The sequence below is a fragment of the Mirounga leonina genome, unplaced genomic scaffold (genome assembly GCF_011800145.1).
Source record: "Mirounga leonina isolate KUSES-001 unplaced genomic scaffold, KU_Mleo_1.0 Mir_169, whole genome shotgun sequence".
Taxonomy (NCBI): Eukaryota; Metazoa; Chordata; class Mammalia; order Carnivora; family Phocidae; genus Mirounga; species Mirounga leonina.
This window is the reverse complement of record NW_023270431.1, coordinates 20377452-20396065: the sequence shown is the minus strand read 5'-3', so window position 1 is coordinate 20396065 and position 18614 is coordinate 20377452. Positions and strand designations below refer to the sequence as shown.

The 18614-nt window shown below is 37.8% G+C and overlaps 2 protein-coding genes across 5 annotated transcripts in view; one reads left to right on the top strand and one right to left on the bottom strand.

The window, feature by feature from the left end:
* Nucleotides 1-18614, bottom strand: part of CMSS1 (cms1 ribosomal small subunit homolog) — a 380974-nt gene that overhangs the window by 332070 nt on the left and 30290 nt on the right. The window lies entirely within an intron of this gene.
* The window catches only part of FILIP1L (filamin A interacting protein 1 like), a 111657-nt gene that overhangs the window by 71999 nt on the left and 21044 nt on the right, over nucleotides 1-18614 (top strand). The window contains exon 1 of one of the 4 annotated variants that reach the window (XM_035015216.1): nucleotides 2235-2508. The exons of the other annotated variants lie outside the window; for them this stretch is intronic. Coding sequence (XP_034871107.1) covers nucleotides 2489-2508 — 20 coding nt within the window. The 5' untranslated portion in view covers nucleotides 2235-2488. Of the gene's footprint in view, nucleotides 1-2234; nucleotides 2509-18614 lie in introns of those variants that run through there. 4 annotated transcript variants of the gene reach the window in all.

The following is an 18614-nucleotide window of genomic DNA, read 5'->3' as shown; positions in this document are numbered from 1 at the left end:
TAAATATCCTTAGTAAGATAAAGCACATGCACCCACACTTTTACAGGTATATAGTATTATGCCCTTGAAGTCTGCCTGAGAAAAGGCTGCCTGTTAAAAATATTTTCCAAGAACTTTAAGTTCCTTGAAATGTTCAACGGAAATGGTATTTATGACAAACCCACCTCCTCTGGGGAACATGAGATGTTTTTACTGGCAAAGTCACAATTTTTAAAACCATCCAAAAATATTTATGAATTTATGCCAAATGACTAAACTTGCTTTATTATTACAGTGATTAGGAGAATATTTGTTACTGTCTCATCATCAAGGCTCAAAGTTATCCTGAACCTACACAGAAATACTGTGACAAAACAGAGCACTGTAAGTGGCAGTGATTTTCTGGGCCTTTGACAGATTGCAACTCAGTTACTGCCGGGAGAGGCTGGTACGTAAGATATATGAGATAGGGCTGTGGGTGTATGTCATGGTGGTGAGAAACAGGATTTGGAGTAAAAACTGTATTGGCATTCTGGTTCTGCCAATTAACCAGCAGAACCTTTGGCAAATTATCTAACTTCTAAGCCTCAGTTGGTTTTTTTGTGAAATGAGGACAGTAATACCTGCCTCCAATGACTGTTTCCAGGACTAGCATGGTATATGGCATATAATAATTGTTTAATAAACGGTAACTTATTCATTGACTGTAGAGGGGAAGGAACTACTTATGTGTCTACTGCTTATAGTTACAACCTTAATCCTTAACATAGTATTCAGTTCAAAAGTAGAATAGGTATTTGTTCAAATATTTACTGAATACCAATTAAGTACCCAGTACTGTTCCTGAACTAAAAATATAGTATTGAATAAAACTGACAGTAACTGACCCATTATTGAATAAAACACACACACACACACACACCCCTACCCACTTGCATTAAGTTTATATTCTAGTAGGAGAGACAGTCAATGATCAAATAAGTAAAATACAGTATAACAGATGGTACTAGATGAGGGAGATGAGTGGCTCCCTGGGGAGGTAACCAGTACAAAAAACACAGGCCCTGTTGTGTTCAGGGAACAAGGAAGGTGGTGTGAGCAAAGACAGGAGGAGTCAAGGAGCCAAGTGGGGACTTGGGGAGAGTTGAGGAATGAACAACTGAACACTAAAAACATGGGATAGGAGAAAGAGGAAACTCTTTTAAGGTCAGTACTCTTGGGTGTCTAGCATGTAGTCTGGTTTAAGTGAGAAGAACACATGCTTTGCAGTTAGTGCTCTTTGGTAATTCTTTAACCTGTCTATATTCTAGTTTTTTGTTTGTACCCTCATCTGTAAAATGGAAATAATACTTCATAACATTGTTATAAGGATTAAGATCAAGTGGCAAAGAGTAGACCTTTAATATGCTTGTCTGTTTCTATAAGCTAAATCCTGCACTGGATAGTAGGAATTGGAATCTTCCAGTTTCCAGTTCCAGGGTTACCATAACAATGGCCTTGCATGTTATGCAATCTGCCTGGGCCTCAGTTTCTCAACTAAGAAAAGACAGATGCTACACACAGACATTTTAAAGACAGATATACAATAATCAAGGCGATGTTATTAGAATTACAATCAAATATTATTATTACAATTTATCTTAAAATTACCTTTATATGAAATTTCTTTTAAAAGCTTTAAAACGTAAAAGTATATGACTGTCTATATTATTTGATTTAAAAAAGCCTACAAATTTTAATTTCTTTAGCATGAAGTTGTAAAGATTTTATTTAGCAGTCATGCTGATTTTTATTCCTTTTTTCAACCCCTGCTTAAGAATCCTGATGTAATGGAAAGCTCTCCAAGAAAATGTTTAACTGCAAAAATCAAGGTGACAGATGAACAGTTACAGAATGCTACTTCTTGTATAAAGAAGAATACAAATCTTTATTTGTATTTGCTTGTTTACTCATATAAAGACATTCTAGAAGTACCTATAAGAGAAAATATGTACAGTGGTTATAGGTTGGGAAAGGGGTATGGGTAGATGAAGGATGAGGTGGGAGAAAGACAGTTTACCTTTTAATATACATATTTTTAAATATGTATTATATATTTAAGAATGCTAATCTGCAATCCAAAACTGAAGTTCATACTTGCTTAGAGTTAAAACTGAGCCAAATAATTACAAAGTTAATTATATAACAATATGAAAACCTCAAACGACTTGTTTCTCAGACAATTTGGGTGTTCTTCAACCTGTTACTTAATATTTTTTTCCAAATTGCTCAACAAAAAATATTACAAAACATCCTCAGTAGTCTTCTCCACATTTTTCACTAGGGAAACCATACCTGGCAGGAAGCAGCATATCCAGAAAAAGACTGTTCCCTCCAGGTCTGCACCAAATCAGTCAGCCCACACTGCCTCTGAGTACCCAAGTAGACAAGTCTAAGAGTATCTGATCCCAGCAAAGAACGTGTATGTTCAAACTCAAGGAATGAAGAACAGGGGTACGATGAGCAGAACATGAGAGAGGCTTTGGGAAGGTGAGCTACTAGCATCTATTGGGATATACTGGCATTTCACTGAATAATGAACATTCACATTATTCTTTTCCATGAAGGGAGAAAAGCTGTGGTCTGTAAACCAAAGAGAAATGGAAAATACTGGCTAATCCCAAATACATCTGAGCAGCAGATAATGAAAAGGAGTATGAATATCAGAGACAACAGGGATCTAATAGAAGCTTTCAAAAAAATTACCTATGCCTTAAAATGGTTGTTCTCCACTAAAGATGATTTTTGTCCCCAGGTTTTTTGCAATGTTGGGAGACATCTTTTGGTTGTAACAACTGAGTTGGGGGTTACTGGGTTATTCCAGCATTCAGTAGGTAGAGGCCAGGGATGTTGCTGAACATCCTACAAAGCACAGAACAGGCCCCATAACAAAGAATTATTCAGCCCAAAATGTCAGTGGTGTCAAGGCTGAGAAACCCTGGCCTAAAATGACAATCATTGTGGCTAACTATGTGTGTGGCTAAAACGATCCATTAATGGCCTGAAAGTAGGTCACGGTAAACAGATTAGGTAATCATATCTTTCATTCTAGTATGTATTCTGATTCTCTCTCCTAGGCGACTCCTACTTTAGGCCAGTCCATTGTGGCTGAGGTGCTCTTCTATTTTGCCTCACCATCACAGTTTCCTACTTCTAATAGTAACTGATACGTATTGTGACAGGTAGTATGCTAGGGGCTTTTATATGGATTTTTAAAAAGATTTTATTTATTTATACGACAGAGAGAGACACAGTGAAAGAGGGAACATAAGCAGGGGGGAATGAGAGAGGGAGGGGGAGAAGCAGACTCCTCGAGGAGCAGGGAGCCCGATGCGGGGCTTGATCCCAGGACCCCGGGATCATGACCTGAGCCGAAAGCAGGTGCTTAACGACTGAGCCACCCAGGTGCCCTATATGGATTGTTTTACTTAATCCTCAGAACAACACTATTATGAGGGAGTCCCATATTATCCCCATTCTACAGATGAAGAAAGTGAGACTCGTAGAAATTAAATTGCTTGCTCAGTCATACTAGATAGAAGCAGGAAAGCCAAGATTCAACTCTGGCTTGAAAACTGAACCCCAGAATCTGAATTTTTCCCCCAGCACTACCCTGCCTCCCTTCTATTGCCTCTTTTCCATGGGTGCTGCATCGCTGGCAAGTATACTTGCTCCCTGTCAGGTATCCTGCCTGTCCCTTGCCACTCAGCTACCTGCAATGTTTACTGCCATCTACTGCTAGGGCAGTAGGGAGGACATCAGCTCTATCCTATAGAAGGCTACCTTGGGGCAAAAGGATAAGATACAGAAGAACACAAATCAGAAGGAGTACAAAATCAACCACAGAAAGAGGGAGGAAGGAATGGAAAGAATGATAAAGTGTTAGGAACCTGGGGACAAGCTCAATATTATCACCACCATCACTAACTTAAAGGCAGCTCTGTATGTAAGGCACCCTCAATAATACAGAAGCACACACATATCTGTGGCAACCCAAGGCATCACATGCTGGGTAGTTTTTTTGAATGCTTCTCTGTAGAGAAAGACAAGGCAGCAAGGGGAAGGTGTGGTTGGCCCAGGTAGGCCTTAAAAGATCAGGGAGATGTCTACCTAAAACTCAGTCAGCCAAGGACCTGAAGTCTCAATCTGATGAAAGATAGATAGGCTAGGGTTTTGTGTGTGTGTGTGTATTTGTTTTGTTTTGTTTTTGGCATAGTAGCAATCGAAATGAAAAGTCTGAAAAAGAGAAAATGTTAAAATATTGATCTGAGGGATCTTTTTCAAATAATTAAGAACCTCATCCAGAGTATGTGAGGGGGTAAGAACACAAAAAGAAGAGTAAGGTTCTTCAGTGTAGTACTGTATTCACAGTAATTGGTTTTTAAAAAGCTCCTTCTTTATAGCAATAATCAAAGCAAGGCAAAAAAATCCATTTGAGTAGATATTTTTTAATATGAATAATTAAAATGGGGGATGGAGAGGCATAAGATTAGTGGTATTAAATGAACATCCATCATCCAATGGTTCTTTCTAGAAAGCTCCTTAACTGACAGTATGGCACTGAAGAAACAACACATAATTCAGGTTCTAAGTAATTATCCTAGTACAGATTTACATGTGCTGTCCTTATTGTCACCTCCATGTTCCCATTTCCTCTCCCAAGCCTAAACTGAGCATCTTTTCAAGTCTCCACCCGGCCCTTTGACTGGGTGTGGAGTCTCTTCTAGCCCAGATTCTATGGTCTCAAAATGAAAATATTCTCCTTGCAGCCTTACTTCCCAAGCTCTCCGTGTGCAAGCTCTCAAAGTGGCCTTTTTCTGATTCTGAAACCATACCTTTCAGCAATTTTTCTTTCTAGGAGACACTGGGTCTCACTCAGTTTGTTTTTTTTTCCTGTTTTTAAGAGTGAGATTTGCCCCAACCCCTGTCCCTCTGTTCAGTCTGAGGGTTTCACAGGCTCCTGTAAGGATACTGTTTTTCTGCTAAAAGCTCGCAAGCTCCTTATAATTAATAGGTCATTTGACTGTTTGCATCTTATTATTTCACTTCCCCTAATCCCTGGGGATCCAAACAAAATTGTTCAGATAATGCAAAGTCCTGACTCACGGTGCCCCATTTTTACAATATATTCCTCTGACACCAGCTAAAACCTCCTCTGTCACTTCATGCCCCAATTCTTGTTTCACAGTGAAGGAAAGTAGTAACTCAGCTTGCTGGATCTGGACCCATTTATGGTGTCTCTAAATGATCTCAATGATGATGACAGGATCTTCAATAACAAGGACATAAAGCAGACACAGATGTACACTCATATTCAGCTAGCAGATGCCAAAAAAAGTGTTACTGTTCTAGATCTTGCTGACCAAGTCAAATGAATTGAGCATTACATTATGACTATGGTATGCTGTAGCTGTAATTTTTAAAAAACCTTTGACTTGTGAGAGAAATAAAAGGAAGCAGCACACATTGAATAAAAAAGACTGGTCATAGCTATTTTTATGAGTGCTCCTAAAAATCAGACTAAACAGTGAAAAGTCCCATTGAAAAAGGGAGTAGAGCAAAGAAACATAAATTATAGGCCTGATTATCAAGAACCTATCTCAATCTAAGGAAGCTTTCCAAAAAATTGCATATAATTTCTCTGCAAACTGCTTAGAGCTCTGTGGTTATTTAACTATGAATGAATGTAGCTGCTATCAATGCAATGCAACAATTAAAATTATATATTAGATAAGAATTGCTAAAAGATATGGTGGAATATAATCATAACCACACTATTAAAGTCTAGCCATGAGAGCAGATACGAAAATGAATAAAATAGTGTGATGTATGTAGTTTCTGCTTTAGTGATTAACATTTAAGTCAGAAAGAAAACGTAATGTATTAAACTAGTTCTGGAAGAATAAAAGCAAATATAGAAACTGAGGCCCATCAAAGCGAAGTTACACACTTAGGACTAGAATGAAAGGTACAATATTTCATATATCTTAAGAAAAGACCAAACAGAATTTGGTATCATCACACTATGTGTTTGTTGATGGGAAACCATTATAAGTTATGACCAGAGCTATGCAAGTATACAGGTTTCCAGGTTTTGACAGAAAAAGGGAAACTGACAAATAACAAGCACAGTACCTTGCACATGGTAGGTGATCACTGTAACTGCTTCATAAAGATCTGAAATGAATTAAATGTCAGCTGATCTGCACAGCACTGTGGATGGATGCATTTTAAAAACAAGGCAAGTCAGCGGTTTCCATGACCTTATTTCAAATTATGGTTTCAAACAAAACAATGTTTTATGGAGACAGTTTTGTCATTTAGGATTTTTCTAAGAACTGGGAGAGAGGTACTGAAGACAGAGGATCTTCTACCTATCCAAGGTAGGGAACAAACAACTAATTTTATTAATGATGGGAACACTGGAGCAGTGACTAGGTCAGTGAATCTGGATGAAGTAAAGGGTTCACTCACTGCAGAAGCTGACAACCCAAACTAGAGGCTTTTCCAGAGAAAGACGTATTTGTCATTTATGCTTCAACTGTCTATCCTCGAGAGAAATTGTTCTCAAAGTGTGGTCCCTTTCAAGAGCTCTGCAAGTTCTTGAGTTATTTTTTTTGAACTGCAAGTTCAAAGTTATTTTTATAATAACTATCTTTTTCACTCTCATTCTCTTACAAGTGTAAAACTTACAAGTTTTCCAGAGGCTACGTGACATGTTGTGATGTCATTGTTCTGACAGCTTACAGAATGTGTGAAAAAGAATTGAGACCAGTTGTCCTCAGTTAAGCCAGACACTAGAATTTGCAGAAACAGGAAATGATGCAACTCTTCCCACTTAGTTTTCTGGTTTGAAAAAGTTATTTTTCATAAAACATGTTGGTATACAATGGCTTATTATTTTTAATGAATAAATACACAAACATTAAAAAAAATCTTAGTCTGGATTTCTAATACAGTTAATATTGATAGATATAAATCATATAATCAAAAGCTCTTTAGAGTCATCAATAATTTTTAGAAGTATAAATGAGTCATGAGACCAAAAAGTTTGAGAACTACTGCTCTGGAATCTTTACTGAATTGCACTGGAACTATCTGCTCATTCTTTCCCAATAGCCTACAAATGCTTTGAGAACAGGAACGAACCCTCTCCTGTTCATCTCAGTATAGCCCCAGTACTAACTATAGTCCTGTGTTGTTTGCAAATTAAATGAACAAGTCTTGCCATATTCATAACATCAAAAACTTAAATTCAAGATCCATATAATAACTACAGTGGAATACATGCCTCCTAAAAATGACAGGTGAGAAGGTAAGCATTCTCTGAAGTTGTTCCCTACTTACATATTGATTTCTACAGCTAACAGAAATAACACAATGCCATTAATGGCTTGTGGAATTGGTTTTATTGCTTGATAATCACCCTACATTTATTTATATGGCCCAGGTGTCAGAAAAACTGGAAAAGAATCTGGAAAAGTAGAAACATGTGGTCAGATTATAGATGAATATTTCCTTTCCAATTTCATTTGCTGTTGCTGATTAATGTTGCTTGTGTAATAAACATATTAGTCAGTAGAGCTCTGGACTGTAAGGAAAAAATAAAAGAACTGTTCCTTTGTTTGCAGAGATGAAATAATCAAAGGAGAGTGAGGGGCTAGGGTGTGGACATTTATCACCAATCTCTCTTCTCAAACAAGCAAACACATATAGTTCCAATTCAGGAATCTAAAGGAAGAAGAGATGTTACAATAGTCTCAATTCTTTCTGAAGTCCAATAATGTACTTGCAATTCAGAGTATATGGGAAAACCATTTATACCTCATTTTCTTAAACATTTAAATCCATGCATATAGTAAATACTAGAGCATCTTCTTTTAAAAAAATGAATAAAATTATTCAGGACAATGCTACAGTATTTTCCACAGGAAGGTATATTTGTTCATTCATTCATTCCAAAAACATTTGATACCCTCCATATGTAAGGGGCTTTGTGGTAGACATATTTGTAGAAGAAACAAATGAATCAGACATGTGCCCGTTTTTTTTCTTTTTTTAATTTAATTTTATTATGTTATGTTAGTCACTATACATTACATCATTAGTTTTTGATGTAGTGTTCCATGATTCATTGTTTGCATATAACACCCAGTGCTCCGTGCAATACCTGCCCTCCTTAATACCCACCACCGGGCTAACCCATCCCCCCACTCCCTCCCCTCTAAAACCCTCATTTGTTTCTCAGAGTCCATAGTCTCTCATGGTCTGTCTCCCCCTCCGATTTCCCCCCTTCATTTTTACCCTTCCTACTATCTTCTCCTTTTTTTTTTTTTTTTAACATATAATGTATCATTTGTTTCAGAGGTACAGGTCTGTGATTCATCAGTCTTACAGAATTCACAGTGCTCACCATAGCATACACCCTCCCCAATGTCCATCACCCAGCCACCCCATCCCTCCCACCCCCCACCACTCCAGCAACCCTCAGTTTTTTTCCTGAGGTTAAGAGTCTCTTATGGTTTGTCTTCCTATCTGGTTTCATCTTGTTTCATTTTTTCCTCCCTTCCCCTATGATCCTCTGTTTTCTTTCTCATATTCCTCATATCAGTGAGATCATATGATAATTGTCTTTCTCTGATTGACTAATTTCGCTTAGCATAATACCCTCCAATTCCATCCACGTCGTTGCAAATGGCAAGATTTCAGTTTTTTGATGGCTGCATAATATTCCATTGTATATATATACCACTCTTCTTTATCCATTCATCTGTTGACGGACATCTTGGCTCTTTCCATAGTTTGACTATTGTGGACATTGCTGCTGTAAACATTGGGGTGCACGTACCCCTTTGGATCACTACATTTGTATCTTTGGGGTAAATACCCAGTAGTGCAATTGCTGGGAAATATGGTAGCTCTATTTTCAACTTTTTGAGGAACCTCCATACTGTTCCAGAGTGGCTATGTGCCCAATTCTTTTTTTTTTTTTTTTTAAAGATTTTTATTTATTTATTTGACAGAGAGAGACACAGCAAGAGAGGGAACACAAGCAGGGGGAGTAGGAGAGGGAGAAGCAGGCTTCCTGGAGAGCAGGGAGCCCAATGCAGGGCTCGATCCCAGGACCCTGGGATCATGACCTGAGCTGAAGGCAGAGCTTAATGACTGAGCCATCCAGGCGCCACCCCCCCTTTTTTTAAAGATTTTATTTATTATGTGCCCAATTCTTAAGAAGCTTATATTTTAGTAGGGTACATTGTAATGCACATAAATAAGACAAAATCAAAAGTGGTGAAAATTATAAATTATTATGGGTATGACTGGCTTAGAACATTTAGACAAACCATCTGTTTCACATGTATTATATGATCGATATTACTAACAGTGTCTCCCACAGAGGAGATAAAATATAGTCACACATGTGTGCTGACATATGTGTATGTAAATAAAAACTAAAAAGACCCTCTGAATGTATAATTTGTAATAAAGAACCAGCCTTATGGTTAGTACCAAAGAACATTCAAGATGACAGATGTGATATTTTTGGAAAAACAAGGAACTGGTATTGCACATAATAATAGTGATAAACCACAGTAAATTCTAACAGTTCTAAGCCATAATAGAAAACCTAAAGAAAAGCTGTAATAAGACACTGCTTTAAGCTATTTTGGATTTAACTACCTCAATTTGTGTCCATAAAACCAGCTTCTACAACCTGTTTTTAAGTGGACAGGATTCAGTGAATATTCCTATAATATTGTGCTATCAGTACTTGAACATGAATATAAGTGCTACAAGACAGTAGTCTTCAGACTGGGGTACACCTACCCTGAGGGTACACAAAGACTTGCCAGAAAAAGTGCTTGTGCTTTCAGTTCTGCAAGAATCCTTTCAAAACAGTCTTCTAACTTAAAATTTTACCAAATGCATCTTCTGGTCTGGAAACTTCTCTGGAGCACAGCACAGACAAAGGGACAACTACAGAAACACTTACTCCTGAAAGGGTCCCCAAGAGAGCAGAGCAGAAACCGCTTCAGAACCAGTGGAGGAAGCAGTGCTTGTTTCTTCATCTGGGAACAACTCAGGGCAAGCTGCTGTGCCTCATCTCTTTTAGGAGTGAAATGGTTGCCAAAGAGATACGTATTGACACATTTACTTAAGTTGAAAAATGAAGTCAGACTATTCCTGAATGTCTGATTTAGGTGACTGGTTTGCCAAAGGTGACTTTTTTAGATTATATGGCAAATGTTAATTATATCTTCTGCAGTTATTTAAACCTTGAGTATGAATTTGTAGACGGCAGCTTTAAAAGGTGTGAAGAGGTACTTAGTTTTTAAAAATCCTTTTAGAACTATCAGAAAGATGAATTACGAAAACAGTCCCATTTTACAATAGCAGCAAAACAAAGTACTTAGAAATAAATTTAACCAAGAAGGTAAAAGATCTGTACAGTAAAAACTGTGAAACACTGATTAAATAAACTGAAGACATAGAAATAAATAAATGGAAAGAAATTCCATGTTCACAGACTGGAAGAATTAATAATATGTTCCAAAGCAATCTACAGATTCAAGGTAATCTCTATCAAAATCCCTATGGCATTTTTCACAGAAATACAAAAAAACAATCCTAAAATATATATGTAAGCACAGAAGACCCTGAATAACCAAAGCAATCTTGAGAAAGAAGAACAAAGCTGGGGGCATCATGATCCCTGATTTCAAACTATATCACAAAGCTACAGCAATCAAAACAGTATGGTATTTGCATAAAAAGCAGACACAGAGATCAACAGAACAGAAAAGAGAGCCCAGAAAAAAAAATCCTAATATGGCCAATTAATTTTCAACAAAGGAGCCAAGAGTATGCAGTAGGGAAAGGATCTCTTCAATAAATGGTTCTGAAAAAACTGGATATTCACATATAAAAGATTAAACTGGACCACTATCTTACATTACACACAAAAATCAATTGGAAATGGATTAAAGATTTGGATGTAAGACCTGAAACTATAAAACTCCTAGAAGAAAACATAGTGGGTAATCTCCTCGCTATTGGTCTTAGCAGTTTTTTTAATTTTATGCCAAAAATGAAGGAGATGAAACACCTGTATTCCAAAACTATAAAAGATTGATTGAAAAAATAGAAGATGACACAAAAAATGGAGATATTCCATGCTTATGGATTAGAAGAACCAATATTGTTAAAAAGTCTGTACTATCCAATGCAATCTACATATTTAATGCAATCCCTATCAAAATACCAACATTTTTTCACAGAACTAGAATAAATAATATGACAATTTGTATGGAGCCACAAAAGACCCTGAATAGCCAAAGCAATCTTGAGAAATAACAGAGCTGGAAGTATCACAATCCCAGATTCCAAGATCTACTACAAAGCTGTAGTAATCAAAACAGCATGGCATGGGCACAAAAAACAGACACACAGATCAGTGGAACAGAAGAGGTCAAGGAATAAACCCATACTTATCTGGTCAATTAATCTATGACAAAGGAGGCAAGAATACACAATGGAGAAAAGACAGTGTCTTCAATAAATGGTGCTGGGAAAACTGGACAGCTTATGCAAAAGAATAAAACTGGACCATTCTCTTATACCATACACAAAAATGATCAAAATGGTTAAAGACCTAAATGTGAGACACGAAACCATAAAACCCTAGAAGAAAACATGGGCAGTAATTTCTTTGACATCAGCCATAAAACATTTTTCGAGAGCTATCTCCTCAGGCAAGGGAAGGAAAAGCAAAAATAATGAAATTCCATCAAACTAAAAAGCTTCTACACAGCAAGGAAACTGTCGATGAAACAAAAAGGTAACCTATGGAATGGGAGAAGATACTTGCAAATGATATATCCAATAAGGGGTTAATATCCAAAATATATAAGGAACTCATACAAATCAATAGCAAAAAACCAAATAAATTAAAAAATGGGCAAAGAACCTGAACAGACATTTTCCCAAAGAAGACATACATATATATGGCTAACAGGTACATTTTCCCATCAGGGAAATGAAAATGAAAACCACAGTGAAATATCACCTCACACCTTAACTACTATCAAAAAGACAAGAGGTAACAAATGTTAGCAAGGATGTGAAGAAAAGGGTACTCCTGTACACTGTTGGTGGGAATGTAAACAGGTACAGTCACTATGGAACGCAATATGGAGGTTCTTCAAGAAATCTTTAAAAACTATATTATCTAGCAATCCCACTTCTGGGTATATATCCGAAGGTAATGAAATCACCATCTCTGAAGAGATACCTCAACTCTCATGTTCACTGAGGCATTATTCACAATAGCCAAGGTGTGGAAACAACTGAAGTGTCTGACAACAGATGAGTAGATAAAGATATGATGGAATATTATTCAGCCTTAAAAAAGAAGGAAATCCTGCTATTTGCAACAACACAGAGAACCCGGAGGGCATTACACTAAGTGAAATAAGCCAGACAGAGAAAGAGAAATACTGCATGGTATCACTTATACGTGGGATCTAAAAAAAAAAAAAACAAAAAAAACTGATCTTTATATAAACAAAGTAGAGAGGTGGTTGCTGGAGTGGGGGTGGGGGCAGGAAACAGGAGGAGGGTGGTAAAAGGGTATAAACTTTTAAGTTATAAAGATGAATAAGGTCTGTGGATGTAATATATAACATGGTGACTACAGTTGATCATCCTGTATTGTATAAGTAAAATTTGCTAAGAGAGTAGAAGTTCAGCGTTTTCACACACACAAAAGGTGAATATGTGAGGTGATGGATATATTAACTTGGTGGGAATCCTTTCACAATTTATATATATATCAAATCTTCATGTATAATTTATATATCTTACAATTTTGTCAGTTATACCTCAATAAGCTGAGAAAAGGTTGATAATATTTGCTAAAGGAAGTGCTAGGACTACTCTTTATATAAACAAACTAGTTGTACATAATAAAATTATTTTAGGAGATAGAAGAGCTCTATGGGATATGAACTAAAAAGAATGCAAGCACAGTGATTAAGAGAATTTTTCTTTAGGTTGACAGTTTCTCCAACACAGAGAATGTTTCTTGAAAAAAAACCCTGTGTGTGGACAAGGTTGAGGTAATAGTTTGTGTTCTTTGCTGGAGAGGCAGTGTGGCATTGGGCTTTAAACCTTCCTGACTTTTCTGAGCTTCAATTTTCATGGCTGTAAAATAGAGATTATAATCCCAAAACCTATAAGTTTACCATGTGAATTAGAGCCAATAGATGCAGACTTACTTCAGTGCTTGGCAGTACTCACTGACACTAAATTAAGAATAGTGGTCATAGTACAGTCTCGTGTATTTTAAAGCTTTGAGCTGGGTGAGGAAAATCACCAACTGGAACTCAAATTATTTATTGCCCTTTTTAGGTGAAAATTTAGCTCCTGATCCATCACCTATGATATGTATTTTGAGTCATTTTTTCCAGAAGTGTGGACAAATTTTAGCTAATTTAGTCATGGTCTCCTACCTGATGTTTTCTGTGAAAAAAATGGATGGCCCTGTAGGTTAGGAGTATAAGCTATGTCCACAGATTGGGGTCTAATCCATTATTGCTTATGAACAACTGGCTGAGTTAATTTTCAGTTATAGCACCATTGTTAGCAAAACATCTGACATGCAAAGCCTTGCTACCCATAGTCCATCCTGGCACCACCTGGGAGCTTCATATAATGCAAAATTTGAGGCCCATCCCCATCTACTGAATTGGAAGCTGAAATTTAACAAGACTCCTAGGTGATCCAAATGCACCTTAAACTGTGAGAAGCACTGATAATGAATAGGCCATTTGCAGGGAAGATATAATCACCAAGTATAGCTATAACTCAGGTGGGAACTTTCTGATGCCCCTGCTTAACTAGAGCTGACTAAGGCAAAATGATGGTGTCTAACTCTAATGATAGACTGACATATATAAATGTCCATAAGCACACACACTCAACTGTTCTCAACTAGGTGTGATTTCGCGCCCCAGGAGACACTGGGCAATGAATGTCTAGAGACATTTTTGGTTGTCAGTGGGGAGAGGGGGGCTGCTACTGGCATCTAGTGAGTCGACACCAAAGATGCTGCTAAACATCTTACAATGCACAGCACAGCCCCCCCATAACAAAGAATCATTTGACTCAAAATGCCAATAGTGCTAAGGTTAGAGAAACCCTAGCACAGATTATGCAAAGATCCCTACATAAAGGTGTGTTAATTGGAACTATTCATGAGAAAAGGAGCAATAGTTTGACTATACAGCTCTGAAGGGATGAATTTTGTATCTGGGCATTCTGCATCTCAAGGTCTATGCAGCTTTCAAGACCATGAAAATCATTTATCTGCTTTTGCTAGCAAACCCAGAGTCAGTGATAATCCATATTAGCACATAAAATCAGTCAGCATCACTGCCTAAAACCTGTTACTATGCAAAGAAAAATAATGGAGACAGAAAATTAAGGTGCTATTTCATTTAAAACCCAATCCAACTGCAGAAGAAAGCAGGCATAGGACCCTCAATTCCATTCCCTTACCAAAAGACACCAGTAGTCTATACCTTCATTTTCCACATCCACAATCCCTTGTCTGCAATTTTCAAAAATCTAAGAACTATGCAATATTCTTTTCTAAATTGTGGCTGAACTTCTTATCTGAACTCATCATCTGGCAGCAAAGCCTGAATACAGGTGAGGCTATTCATTATCTTAATTATCCCACTTAGTGTAACTATTCACATGGTTCACTGCAGAAGTATTCAGAGGTTTGCTTAGGAGGTGGTGCCACAGGCCTTGCTGGAGCTGTTATATATGATAGATGCTCCTTACTGCCTTTCTAAAATATGAAAAACTATAATTTTGAAAACATTTGGCTTCAAAAGTTTTGGATACATGATTATGGACCTCAAGTGACTAAAATACAGTCAACAGCAAATATTCGCTGAACGCATTCATATACATTTGAAAAAAGAAAAGACACACACACACAAATCCCTACATTAGTAATTAGCAGTATGACAATCAGTTTCCTTATTTAGGGCACTGTGTATAAGCCAGGCTTGCAGCTTCAAATCCTATAAGGACCTGCTAACTTTGCATAGAAATGCCTTTCTTCAAGTCCGTAAACTAACCTCAGATTCAAACTCAACCTTCTTGATATAAGGCAAGAAATAGTGAATGATTTAGGGTAAGCCCCTTGACTATACCAGAAGTGCTAACTCCAATTCAGTAGTATAATCAGCCTCTCTCTCTCTCTCTCTCTCTCTCTCTCTCACACACACACACACACACACACACACAGTGTGTAATAGCATTACAGGCACCCACTGGCTCTGAGAAGGTTCTATCAGGGCCTCTCTCCTATACTCAGTTCTCACTGGTTGCTGGCCTTAAGCTCCTGAGTTGATGGTTGGGAGTATAACTCTTTCTGCATATAAACTATTTCCCTCCCTGACAGGCCTTACCTGACTAGCCTGTTGACTGTCTTATGGTGTGCTCATGGGACTGGCCCAGGGAAATAGCAGGTTGTTAGGAAATAAGTAGTAAGGAATTACTGAGAGCAAATGTATTCAGATTGCCAGTTTTATGTGCCTACCTTGTAGGATGGGGGCTTGGGAACAGAAAGGGATGCCAGCTGATTTCCAGAAACCATCAAAAAGATACATGACCTTGCAACCATGATGAAAAAGATGCATCATGCTTGCTGCCAAAAACAATGAACACAATGGAAACAATTTAAACTTCTTCAAAATCTTTTTTTGCCAGTTATAGCTCTGCCAAGATTCACTAATCACCATTCAATTTTTATGCTTTTTTTCATTACACTGCAAAATAATCTTCCATCTTTTATATCCTAAGAAAATACATGTCCTTCTCCTGAAAATGAAATGGCACATGGTATTACTTAATAAGTTGAAAACAAATCCTGAAAAGTTTTTGTGAAGCTATTCTCTAATAAAACTCTAAGAACTGTGATGTAAAGAGGGGAAAATATTTCACTGCAGTTATGCTCAGAGCATTGTTAAATATGATTCTAGGGCACCTGGGTGGCTCAGTCGTTAAGTATCTGCCTTCGGCTCAGGTCATGATTCCAGGGTCCTGGGATTGAGCCCCGCATCGGGCTCCCTGCTCAGCGGGAAGCCTGCTTCTCCCTCTCCCACTCCTCCTGCTTATGTTCCCTCTCACTGTGTCTCTCTCTGTCAAATAAATAAATAAAATCTTAAAAAATATATATATAATTCAAATGCTAAGGTGGGAGGAAGAAACACTTTGCCAAAGTTTTTGTAACTATTTCACCACCAAAGCAGTTTGCCTGTGGACGTACCTACCAGTGGTTTGTGAAGTCTCATGACCATTCAGGAAGGAGACGCCATCTTTCTCTTCTCAGGTGTCTCAAATAGGGAGTGGGAAAGGGCCAGAGGCCATGGGCAAGCCTCTTGCCAAGACTGTGGATGAGCTCATCAACTCCACCCCAGCATCCATCTCAGCTTCTTTAGAATTTCACAGGCTGCAGTCCTTGGACCAGCCTCCTGTCAGGTTCTCAAAACAGGAAAAAATAAAGTGGCTCTTCCCCACAAAAAAAAAATTGGGAATTCTTACATTATACTGTTATTTTAAACATGCTCCTCTTATGTAGTATAATTAAGGAAAAGATCAGATTAGGATCTCAAGAAAGACTTTTCCAAGAAGACTCTTTCAAATCAGTTTCCTTTTAAAATGTCCTTACAAATCCTTAAGCAACTTTCAAAAGAAAGTCTTATGGTAAGGATCAAAGACATGCATTGGGTAAGTAACTCATTCCTAATAGAAAAGATATAGTAAAATATTATGAACTCTCTCTGCTTGATCAGAAAACAAACTTTTCACCCATAACAAGTCCTTTAGTTCAATTCTTCAGGAATTCCATTCTATTTTAGCTTCTGTATAACAATATTGCAAAGCTGTAATTATATCCTCTATAATCAGCCCATTCCAATGTAATTAAGAGTGCCACAAATTTAAAGCTATGACCTCACTGCTGAGGAGAAAAGTGTGTGGAAGAGATAATTTATATTACATGTAAATAGACATCCTTTTATGCCAACAAATTTAAAACATTAAGTAACATTATAATAGAATCATCATATTCCTGATAGTTTTTCTTCCATCATTTCTAGCATCTGACTCTAATCAATAAACTCTTTCCTATTAAATCCTGTGCTCTTGCTGTACGTTATGAAAACTCTAAACCCCTTCAGATGCCTCTCAATTCCCCTCATTCAACTGCCAGTCGCTATGGGGATAAAGATATATGTGAGGTGAGTGATTCCTGGCACAATGTTATGCTAGTATAAACCAAGTTTTAATTGGCAGAGAAGTCCATCAGTGAAGTGTGTAACTTCTAAGCAATGTGAATAGAATTTTATCTCAATTAAGAATCAAGGATTTTTTTTTTAAGATTTTATTTATTTGACAGAGACAGAGAGAGAGGGAACACAAGCAGGGGGAGTGGGAGAGGGAGAAGCAGGCTTCCCACCAAACAGGGAGCCCGATGTGCGGCTCGATCCCAGGACCTGGGGACCATGACCTGAGCCAAAGGCAGACGCTTAACGAAGCCATCCAGGCTCCCAAGAATCAAGAAATTGTGGACCAAACTGAATGTGCCACATATTATAATGGTTCAAGCAAAACATTTTTTTAAAGATTTTATTTGACAGAGAGAGCACAAGTTGGCAGAGAGGCAGGCAGAGCGAGAGGGAGAAGCAGGCTCTCCTCTGAGCAGGGAGCCCGACGTGGGGCTTGATCCCAGGACCCTGTGGGATCATGACCTGAGCCGAAGGCAGGGCCTTAACCAACTGAGCCACCCAGCTCCCCGCAAAACATTTTATAAATGTAACCATAGCCACATTAATAAGAAAGGACAACAGCAATAACTAACACTTACCAAATGCTTACTATGTGCCAGCACTATGAGAATCTTAGATGAATTATCTCATTGAATTTTCACAAATGGCCACTGAGATAATACAATTATTGCCTCCATTTTTCATATCAGGAAACTGAAACTCAAGGATGTTAAATAACTGCCCAGGTTAATTAGCTGGTAGAGTAGGGCCAATATTGAAGCCAGGTCATCTTGAAACTTTTTTACAGCTTTCAGGCTAGACTATCTACGGATTCTGTTACACAAGCAATTTAAACCAACTATTTTTTACCTTTATTCTTCCACTAAGGCTCCTGGTGAACTACAACTATTACCAATCAACAAGGGGTTGGGGGAGAGGGAGTAGTGAAAGCAAAAAAGCAAGATAACTGTTTATCAAGATTCTCCTCTCCAATCAAATTCAGGAATCCCTTTCCATATTCTGTATAGCTAATTGATCTTTTTAAATTACACAAATGTTTGGGCGCCTGGGTGGCTCAGTTGGTTAAGCAACTACCTTCGGCTCAGGTCATGATCCTGGAGTCCCTGGATCGAGTCCCGCATTGGGCTCCCTACTCGGCGGGGAGTCTGCTTCTCCCTCTGACCCTCCCCCCTCTCATGTGCTTGCTCTCTCTCTCTCAAATAAATAAATAAAAAATCTTTAAATTACACA